At 39.6% G+C, this 11,321-nt stretch overlaps 1 protein-coding gene across 1 annotated transcript in view; it reads left to right on the top strand.

The window, feature by feature from the left end:
* The window catches only part of brinp2 (bone morphogenetic protein/retinoic acid inducible neural-specific 2), a gene marked incomplete at its 5' end in the record, with an annotated part of 239,201 nt that overhangs the window by 100,426 nt on the left and 127,454 nt on the right, over positions 1-11,321 (top strand). The window contains 1 exon segment of the mRNA XM_014004447.1: positions 7,781-8,239. Within this exon segment, the coding sequence (XP_013859901.1) occupies positions 7,848-8,239 (392 nt within the window).

Here is an 11,321-nt window from a genome sequence, read left to right as displayed (position 1 = left end):
ATATATATATAGGGCTACCTTTTAATTCAAATTTAAAAGCTCTGCATGGTTTTCTGTATTCCAAAAACAGTTCTTGATAGCTTCTATCGTAATAAAAAAAGATGACACCATAAAAAAGTTCATCAATTGAAGAAAAAAATGGAATGAAGCAAGTRTCAGATTTAGTAGGTGACCTGGAGACTCTGACGCAGAGATCCTGGAGACTTTAAAGCAGGGTTGTCCATACTGTTGACCACTATGAGATGGATTTACCATGTAGCCACTGTAAGAAACAGGGGAAAAACTGACTGTGGCATTACACCAGTGATGCAGAACTGTGAAAATGACAAGACAAAGAAAAAATGTATATACAAGGAAAAGTGGAAGATAGACTACAGCTGAGACAGATGGAGAATAAGGAAAAGGTGAAGTAGGCAGGCTGACTGGGAAAACAAACAGTGAGGAAGCTAACTGAGGATGGATGAAAATGGGCACAGGAAATGGGAAATATCACAAGTCAGAAACTGAACACAAGGATACAAAAAATAATCAAAGTACAAAATACTGCACACAAAACTAACAAAAAAACACAGATCATGAGAATAAAAAGTTGTATGAAAAAGATTCTGTCTTGTAAAAAAAAAGCTTAGTTGAGGGAATGTGTTTCAGTTGAAAAAGTAAGCCTTGAGTGAAGTAATGATATCATAACCCTAATTATAAGCAATTAAATTTCTAAATATATTTTGGACATAAATATCTATAAAATTACAATCATTACCCAATGCTAGTTTGCCCACTTAAGTCACCATAAGATTTTCCTCAAAGTTATGCAATAACAGTATACAGACATTACTGTAATTCAAACCTATGCAATACTAAATTTGTCTTTTATTAATTGTTTTCATTCAATCATATCTTTAATCAAGAATGTATTTGGACATGCATGTTTTCCAACATCCATCAGTGGTGCTGCATCACCTCTGTACCCCTAATTTCCACAGCCTTGTGTTTTGGTGAAAATACAAATTAGTTGAAAACATTTATTTTTTTCCTGTTAAATCCCATTTTGTCCCCATTATAGACCTTTATTTGACAATTTTTACTTTTTGAGATCCACTCAACGTAAGAATGAACAAACTTACTATTTGTAAATAAAGTTTTTCTGTGACCATAATGTTCAGCAACCTGAATTTTCTGAATCAGGTCCACAGGCCATTAGGTATAATGTAGCCTTTGTGAAGGTTATAAACTTGACATAGAGCCTACCCCACCCTCACCCTAACCCCTAACAAAGAAAAAAAAAAAAACCTTATCAGTCTTTAAAGGTATTTTGAAAATGGGTGAACATGGAGGGAATCGAGAACAGGTTATAATGCATGCGTTTGCCATCGCAGAATTACTGGGAGCCCAGTAAACGTCCAAGCAGACATTGGCATTCATGTGTTACTCTTTGTTATCAGTATGCAAACTGAGACCACGTCCAAATTTAGATCATCTTTGTCTCCGTCATGCTTTCACTTTCTATCTTTTTTTCTCATAGCCTCCCCGTTTGTCTAAATCTGTCAGCCTGTTTTGTTAGAAATAATCCCTCTCTGTCCATCTCTCGCTCCTCCACTCTACTCCCACCTCTCCTATCCCCATTCCCTCGGTGTGCAGCGAGCGAAGCCTGCATTTAAAGAGGGAAGCAGGAGCAGGTGTGCAGCTGGTCCGCTACTGCTGCTGACTGGCATAACAGAACACTAAAAGGTTAGTGGTGAGCATATGGGGTCTACGAATACAGCTGGCCCCTAATGCTGATGGACCTCTACCAGCTCTAAATTCTGCCCAGGGCCCGGCCCAGGTGCTTGGCAGCATATGCACATACTGAACCAAATTGGAGAATCTACACTACACATCTATGGACAAAACCCCAAACACACACGTAGGTCCGATCCAATAAAGATCCCCAGCTTTGGTAATTGCAGCACACGGAATCTGCTGCTGTTCTGTGTAGTGCAGAAAAATGAAGATTACAATATTTTCTGACGGGGAGAAAAAAAAACTTGACCGCTGGCTTTTACACATAATTCTCTCCAACAGGAGCAGGATTTACTCGAACGAGTCAGTAGGTCAAACTATGTTCACCTCAGTGTTTGGCTCGGTCACTCAGCAGCTGGGTGGGAACTTTAGGAAGAAAGGATCTTATTGGCTTCATAAATGTGGGCCTTTTTAACAACATATAAACTCTGTTATCAACGTGGTTGTCTTTAGCTGGGTCCAGATTCAGGGGTTGCAGTCCAGTTAGGCCACACATTATGTACGCCACATCCTAAGTTGGCCGTAGGCCGTCTGTGTAGGCTGCATACAATAGATGTGAATTTACACGGTCAAGTCTTCAGATGATGTATTTTTGTGTGACAATGTGCTACCCTATTACGTAGATGTTAGGTTTTAAATCACATGCCCTCAGCAGGAACATGTGTTCACAAGTCTTTTAACAGGAGGTATGACTTCACAAACTTCAGTATTATTCAAATTAAAAGAACACCCTTTACCATTTTTTTTACTGTTTAGTTTGCTGATGGATCATTGTGTCCTGGGATGCTGTTGGCAGCGCAGGATATTCAGATTTAGCCTGCGTTTTTGAAGTTTTGTCTCTCGCCTTTGTCGGCTGTAGGCACATTTGAATTGGAATAGCCCCTGAATTAAGACACGACCTTTGATTTATCTTGTCTAGCCTTCCCTCTTTTTTTCTATTTCCTATTTTTTTCCAYGTTTGCCTTCTCTAGCCTTGTTCAAACCCAGTTCAACTCTTTTCCTGCTGAGCCCAGTTGAAGGTGATGGGGGGAAAAAGAAAAAAAAAATCCAATAAGCATAAGTCTCTGCTTCGCTTTACTCTGTCGTCTCTGGGATGTTATTTAAGCGTGACACGTGGTCGATTTTTCCATTCCACCTGGATGCCCTTACACTCCTGCTTGTCTGTTCTCCCTCTCCCTCCCTTCCCTCCAGTATGGATCCCGCATATCTGCTCTGAAGACCCTACCTTCCTACCTCACCTCTCCGCTCTCCCAGATTTGGTTAGAGAGAAGGGTAAATAGGCAAAGGCTGTGTGAATAATGCAAAAAGAACATTAAATGTCAAGTCTAAAAATTCACAATTTCCCCTTATTGTCTCACTGACATTCACTGAAGGTTTTATGCATTTTATAATTAGCAGCAAAGTCTCAGATAAGAACATTCGTAAGTTAGCCTGAATGCTTACTTTTATGAGAGGAATCTTTTAAAATACAAACAATCTTTCATCCCTATTATTGAGCTCATTTTATTACTGTTGAGTCTATTAAAAATTAAACCCATCTTTACAGGCACCTAATGCATTCACACATGCAAAAACACATGTTTTACAAATGGACATTTGCACTTTGGTGTACTTGTAAATAAGAAATTGACTTGTTTTTCTGTGCATGCTGGGAAAACAGCTTTCTGAAATTTGTCGAAAACTCACGTGAACCGCTCAGTGTCGTCATGCTTTTCTGGTTTAAATTACCAAGTGTAATTAACTTTCAAACACTTCAGGTTTATGCAATTTGGATATTGTGTTTACAAGCTAAAAACAGCAAATCCCCAATCAGAACCATGGCACAGTTCATGCACAATTATTAGGGTAATTGCATTTAGAAGGATTCATTTCATACTTTGTAACAAATAACGCCAGCAGTGTCATACTCCTGCAAAAGAAAAGTGACTTTTTTTTCTCCAAGCAGTGTTGTAAGTTTGTTGAAAAAGGGGGCTACAATTTATCAGAAATATATTTAAATAAAAACTCAACTGATAAAATTGATTGTAGCATAATTATAACAGCAATATTCAGTTTTCAGTCTTTGAAAACCCCTTTAGCCTTTCACAAATAAATTATTCAGTGATTTATAAAAACTTTTTTTCATATTTGACATATATATTTGATAAAGATTTTTTTAATCGTCTCTATCTCCATCTTCTACACATACTGTATTTGTTATCAGTTTGCTGAGGCAACAGGTCCAGAAGAGAAACCCAGACAACTCTCTCTCTCCCAAAGTGTTTCCAGAGATGATAAATATAATCCCTCCAGTGAGTTCTGTGTCTGCCCTGGGCACTTATTCCAATGGGACATACCCCATACACAAGCTAGTGTTGTTTATGAAAGTGCTGGTTTGAAAGCTGGAGTCATGCCATCAAGATTTCCATATGTTTACAAAAGGAATCCCCACGTTTCACATTGACGCCASACATCATACCAAGGGATTTCCCTGTGCTATGGCAGCGAGCAAAGCAACCTGTCAATTAAAAATAACTAAATAAACTATTTGCATGGGTTTTTGCTAGGTGCTATGACTACCTCCCACAGACCAAAAACAAGAATGCTAGGCTAACTGGTAACTCTGAATTATCCCTGGTGTGAGTGAGAGAGTGAACGGCTGTCTCGTTTGTCTGTATGTGGCACAGTGATGGACTTGCAACCTGTCCAGGGTTTACCCTGTACTTCACACTGTGACTGCTGGATATGTGCACCAGTGACCTCTGTGACCCTGAAAGAATGAAGCAGGTAAAAGTAATGGATGGATTGATGGATGGACAAAATTAATATTTAGGATATTTACTTGTTACAACACTTTAAAAATTGATTAGGAAGAATAAAGCCTATTTAGGTACTGTGATTAGTAGTAGTAGTCAATTATCACCAAAAAGAAGTACATTTTTATGTTTTCAGCATTGTAGTTTGTTCTCCTTCTGACTCATTTTGCCAGCATAGGTCACAGCTATCATGTAAATCAGAATTTAAGAAAACTTTTCATCCTTTATAGCAGTTTGTATAAATGAAAAATTATAATAATTATTTATGAAATTGTTATTAGTAAATCTTACTGTATTTTCAACAAATCATTACAAAATGTTTTCATCTGTGTTATCAGTGCGTTTCTACAAACAAGGCTTAGAAATAAATGTGGTTTAGTGGAAAGTTCACAAGATAATGCAAGTGATAGGGGTTATTTAACACATTACTTGTAATTACAGAATGTATTTGAACAGAGGCACTTTGTCATTGAATACAGTATGTAGTTATTTTTAACTCTGGGCAGTGCACATGAAACTGCAGCATCAACATCCCCTCCATCACAACCTCACATGGTTTTTAGCTGCATAAAAAAGGAAAAGAAAAAAAAGAAAAAAGYCTTGACAGATGACTTTAAAAATTGCCTTTCCAAACCACGGTAGTCTCAAGATGCGGCTGGTGAAAATTAAAAACGCTCCACCCTGAGAGATGTTTTTTTTTTTCATGTTTGAGCCTGCATTTATCCACCTGAAATTAATTCTCTAATTTGTTTGTAAGATACACAGGGAATACTTGMGATCCCAATCCACTTAAAGAATCTTGTCTGCTACTTTACATATCTGCTCTGAAATGCTGATTTGTCCCTGAAGACTCCTCCCAGCAATCCTTCTAGTCATTAACACTGAAATGAAGAGCAAGTCTCAGCTTTTCCTAGGGGCTCGGTAAACTCTTTTTAAAGCATCAGTTTAGAAATGGTGTTTGTGCAGTCTGTGTTTGTCTTTGTTGTGTAATGAAAGAGATGTTGAATTTGATTTAGGATGCAAACCGTGGTGTGGCTCGCGCTGCTAACATCGACTCATATTTGTTGACACGCATGATGGCATGTTTGTCTGAACATGCAAATCATAAAAACTAAAAGCTGCCATGAGTGTCACTTTGGTGCCATCTCAACCAGTGGAAAAGCCAGAAAAATCCAGCTAAGTTTCAGTCCCTCCAAAACTTCTCCAAAACTACACTTTATGTCCAGCTTCTTTAAATCTACAAAGCTGTCCCTGTCTTCCTTTTGGCTGCTATTTCAATTGACTACTTTAAAGATAATTTACTGTTATTTGTTTGTCTGGCAGATGGGAAATCTTTGCAGCTTTGATGACACTATAATTTTTAATTTCATTCAATAACTATACCGAATATTGGTTTTCGAGTGAAAAATGTGTTCCAGCTCCAACTAATGCCCCGTTTTACAGAGCTGTCAGAGGAAAGTACACTTTATTGAAAAAAAGAACCTTTGCCAAAAACACATTTGCATCTTTACAAAAGCCTCCGCTGCTTCAGAGGACCTTGCACTCCCGGTCCATGTTTATTTATCAGTGTAATTCGTCCAGTAAATTCACTCACTACACCAATTTAAAAGGTGTTTTTCCTCTTTTCGTTGTAATTGTTTCTTTCCAAAAGATACATCAGTCGTCTGAGCAATGCTGAAAAGTATTTTACAACTTTTTTTAAATATCGCTGGCTGATCAATCTATCTAGCTCTTATTAAAAAATTACTCCTTCAAAGAGCTTTAAACCTGATCATTTAGTCTGCCTGAATGTATAGTTGATCTGTCAAAGGGTTTTTATTTATTGAAATGTACATTGTAGAAAATGCAAACTCATGGTGTTATGTGTTTATTGATGTTTATTCATGTATGTGTCCAGAATGCAGAAGAACATTAATGTCATTGGATAAAAGATTTACCGCATTAAAATTAGGCTCTGGCTAATTTCCCTGGCTGGGTAAACAGAAATAGCTTGTTAAATGTAAAAGCATGAGCCAAACGACATCAGATGCAAAGCAAAAACACACATTTGTCAATCAAACACATTTGCAAAAATCACTCACATTTCCAAATTTGTTCATTTTATTGTCTGGGCTCATTCCTAGGGTTAGGTTTATTGATCTACAGCAGTATACGCAGTACATGCAGTATACGCAGTATACAGTATTTATGAAGTGGGGTAGGGGGTTATGGTCTGTGGTGTGTTGTGTAATTAATACTTAATAGAGAAACGTCTGCTTCTGCTGTTATTCTATCTGCTGTGAGAGCAGCAGGAGTGGCAGAATATTTGCCCCTTTGTTGTGTCACACAAATCAAAATACGTCCAAGTTGGTCTTTTTAGTGTTTTACGTTTCAAAATAATCTGACTTATACCACAGTCGTGTTGGCACTGCTGCATACTTTTATCATACTTTTACCCAGTCTCTGTGTCAATAAAGTTTGCAAATATTTCCTCCTCTGAGGCAAGGTGCTCATGGGAGTCAAGGGAAAAAAAAAACAATAAAAAACAAAGTTAAAATTCTAAATAAATCTAGCTATGATGGTTTAATTTAAGAAACCCGCAGCTGAGTGATCCTGGAAGCTGGCAGTCAGCACTATGCCGAAGTTGACAAGTAACGTTTCTGTCACTACCCCACATGGATGGTAAGAGTCGCGGCAGATGGGGTGCCTCAGTCCACTTCTGTCTTCTGAATGGACCGAGGTGGTCAGAACATGCCTCAGTAACAGTATAAGGTGTCTTCTGAAAGAGCCTATGGGTTGATGACTTAGTTTTCATAGCAGCCTTGTGGAAATTTGGCACATCACCTCTCGTGATTAATACGGCCATAATTTTTAAATACCATCACCTTATTTCAGTACCAAGGTGAACCGCAATGCTGTCATAGCGAACCAAAGATCTTTGTTTTCAGAGCATCAACAAGTTTTTTTTTCCATTTTTAATGGCACTAAGTGATACAACATTAAAAAAACAGAGGTGCTTTTAGTTGACCTTGAGAATCTCTATGCCTCTACACTTTTTCAGTGACTCCTGTGGATCTGAAGCTCACTGTTGTTATGGATATGAATAGAGTAATTGTCATTTATCCATTTTTTACCATTTAATTATATGGAAACCATCATCAACCAAAACTATTTAAATCAATGCCAGTGTAATCATTAGGTAAAACAGGTTGTCTTTTTGTCTCCCTCAGGCCAACGAGAGGTGACTGTCAGAAGAAATGCCGGTCCCAGGTGCCCTAGTACATCATCACCGGGACCATGGCGACTCCTTGGCCAATAAGAAAAGAGCAATGCTTCCATGGCTCCGCCAGCCTTGCTAGATGGTCGGCATCCTCCTTGATGCTCCTATGGTTGCCTTGTGTGTTGCTGTGGCTGCCATGGCCCGCTCGAGCTGAACAACTGGGCAGTGGGGCACACAGTGGAAAGACGCTTCACAGTTCCCTGTCATCCGCCGCGTCCTCGTCATCGTCCTCATCCTCGTCTGCCTCGTCCCCATCCAGCTCCTCGGCATGGGGCTTCAACACGAGGCAGAGTGGCGGGCAGCTGGACTGGCTGCTGTCGGAGAAAGGACCCTTTCACCGATGTCCAGAGTACACAGAGTTCAGAGAGAGGTTTCAGCAGGGGTTTTCAACAAGATACAAGATTTACAGGTAAGATCAAACCRTGTGTGTTTGTGGGTTTATGTGTCAAAAGAACAACAAACAAAAAAGAGATTGCAGTAATAAAAACTGAAAAGTCTCGTTCTGCCTTTTCTATTTGGTCTTGTGAACCTTTATTGTAAAAACAAAATGCAGTTGATATCACTTGTCCCAAGATGCATTATTTGAGTTGAGAGGATTAAACCACAAATGCATTCTCAGGTTGTTTAGGATCAAAAGATTTGTATTACACAGAACATGCAAGAAAAAGCCAAAGGTCAAAATCAGAAACCAAACACACATTCACACATGGGCTCTTTGGTGTATATTAAATGCCAGCATGCAGATCAGCATGTTTGCCTATTTCTAAATAAAGCTTTTCATTTTGTATCACAAAGACAGCCAATACCAAGCAAATACAAGGCTTAATCAGCCAAATGTTGACTGCAAGTCTTAAAGCAAAAATTCCTTCATTCAAAATTTGAATGCTTGAAAAACTTTACCACGGTTTTTACACTGTGTTGCATTTCTTTAGAATTCACTCAGAAAACTCTGTAGGAGAGCGGGTCATGAATAACTCCATTAAATTACTTTAAGTTAAAAGTAGTATTCTAGTCAAACTAAGTACTTTGTGTGAAAATTGACATATATGTTTAAATAAAATTATAATTTAATTTTCATCATTGAATTATGTGTAACTAAGAGACTGACATTATTTTAATCTTTAGCTGGTAGTAATAAAAGCTAGCGGTGATGAAAAAAAAAAGTGACCTAATTCATTATTAGGTCATTTGATTCCACCAGGTTTTAGCAGTTGTTTAAGGTTTAAGCTGATTAGTTTGGTAATTAATTTTGAATTACTCAAAGCCAGGGGCACAGCATCTTAGGAAATTGCATGGTTTATTTTTGAGCTACAGTATCTTTGCAGGCGTTTTCTTTGATTCATGTGATTTTAAATGTGTTCCAATAATTCAACATATTAAACTTGGAGCTCTGAACAGTGTTTTGGACTGTAGGGATGGATAATGGAGGAATGGTAAATTTTCAGCTGCAGGTCCACAAAAATGTGATGCAGTTGCACGAGTTGTGGTCCTGGAATGTTTTTCCCCCAACCCTTTATCATTTATTCCCCTCATTCCTTCTCTGATTCATGAACCCTGTAGGATCAGAGTAAATGTAGCTTACTTCTCAGTTGTTTTAGTTAAAAGAGCATTTTATGAGCAGACTTTATAGCTTCGCTATATAAGATTTCTTTTTTTTTTTTTTACTAAAAAGTCACTTTCTGCAGAAGTACAGCACCAGGCGTACCATGCAGCAGACATAATGCAGGTATTTAGGGGGGTATTCACATGTAAAATAACATGACTGGCTTTGTATTAGGTGTGTGCGTGCGTGCGTGCGTGCGTGCGTGCGTGTGTACGTGTGTGTGTGTGTGTGTGTGTGTGTGTGTGGAGGGTGGGGGGTATTGTGCAAAATCAACTTTTTTGAACTTTGCATCATATTATGGGGGCGGCTGTGGCAGAGTGGTTAGGGGAGTCGTCCTGGAACCGGAAGGTCGCTGGTTCGATCCCCCGTCCAGCTGTCTCAGTCATTGTGTCCTTGGGCAAGACACTTCACCCACTTTGCCCACTGATAGTGGTCAGTGGGTCCGGTGGCGCCAGTGCATGGCAGCCCCACCTCTGTCAGTGTGCCCCAGGGCAGCTGTGGCCACAGTGTAGTTTGCCATCATCAGTGTGTGAATGGGTAAATGCCTGTTAGTGTAAAGCGCTTTGGGGTCCGGAGGGACTTGAAGAGCGCTCTATAAGTTCAGTACCACTTACCACATTATGCTCCTTCATCTAAAACATGCCCAGWGTGTTGCTTTGACTCTTTCATGCATGTTTGAGGAGCCCTTGAATCTTTTGTGGTAGCCATTTGAAGCTGCCTAATGATACGTTCACACCAAATGCCTTTTGAGCAGCAAAAAAGTGCCCACTGCCTCCAGCTGGACGYGCTTTATGTTCAGATTAGGACAGAGACTAGATGCGCGTCTGAAGAGGGAGGAGCATCTTGGTTTTTTCCGGTCTGTCTTCGGCGGATGAAATAAAGATAAAATAAAGAAAATGGCGCTTTGCTGTATTTACTAAAGAGCAAGCAAACGTTGCGCACACCAGATAAATACTGTAATTCTCCAGATGATGTCGAGGTGGTTTGTTCAGTTAGTTTCGCCACTCAAGGAGCTGCGAGCTGACAGACTATTTTTTGTCCCTAGCCCAGTTTAACACCGTGGTAAGTTTAACGAGCTGCTGACMCGCATCAGTGGTGATACAGTATCTTCAGCCAGAACATCGACTACAGACGGTCGATTTCAGCTAAAGAGCTCCTGTCCGTCTGTTTCAATGTAGTGGGTAACATTCAGGAAACCGTCACGTGGAAAAAATAGTCTCTCCGATTGGTTGTCAAGATGCGTCGAGCGGCAAAAGCTCAGATTTTTGAACTCGAGCATCGGCTGCTTACGTCTCACCGCATGCACGGAAAATGCTGTGCTGCACCTTCCGCATTCCTTGCGCRCCATAGTAAACGGACCTGACGTGCCGCAAGACCCCTAGAGGCGTGTCAACCATAGACTTTGCATGTAAACTAGCTGCTCCCGCAACTCAAAACGCGTTTGGTGTGAACGTACCATAAGTGCTTGATCATACAAAGTCCCAAAGCTACTTCCTGGAGTTCAGTCTTCATTGTAGCTCAAACCCCACTTTCCCCTCCCTGGTAAATACTTGGATGGGAGACCACCTGGGAACTAATGTAGGAGTTWCGCCCACTTTGGAAAAAAACTAGCAGAAGAAAACCTTTGATCGTAATAGGCTGCCTTCTAAAGGATGCCAAAAAACAAAGGCCCTACCTCACATCACTCTACCGCCCTATAAACACACTGTAAAAACTTTGGATAAGAGAACAAATATGTATTATCATTGTCAAATGTTACAAACATATAGTTTATTCAGTTGGGAAAATATTGTTAAATATTCAAACCTATGTCTTCTCTACAAAATTATTCATGGTGTATCACGCCCCTCACCCCCCTACACACACACACACACACACACACACACAC

This window comes from Austrofundulus limnaeus, unplaced genomic scaffold, assembly GCF_001266775.1.
Source record: "Austrofundulus limnaeus strain Quisiro unplaced genomic scaffold, Austrofundulus_limnaeus-1.0 Scaffold24, whole genome shotgun sequence".
NCBI lineage: Eukaryota > Metazoa > Chordata > Actinopteri > Cyprinodontiformes > Rivulidae > Austrofundulus > Austrofundulus limnaeus.
Note: the sequence above shows the minus strand (reverse complement) of the source record. Positions and strands in the feature narration are given on the sequence as shown.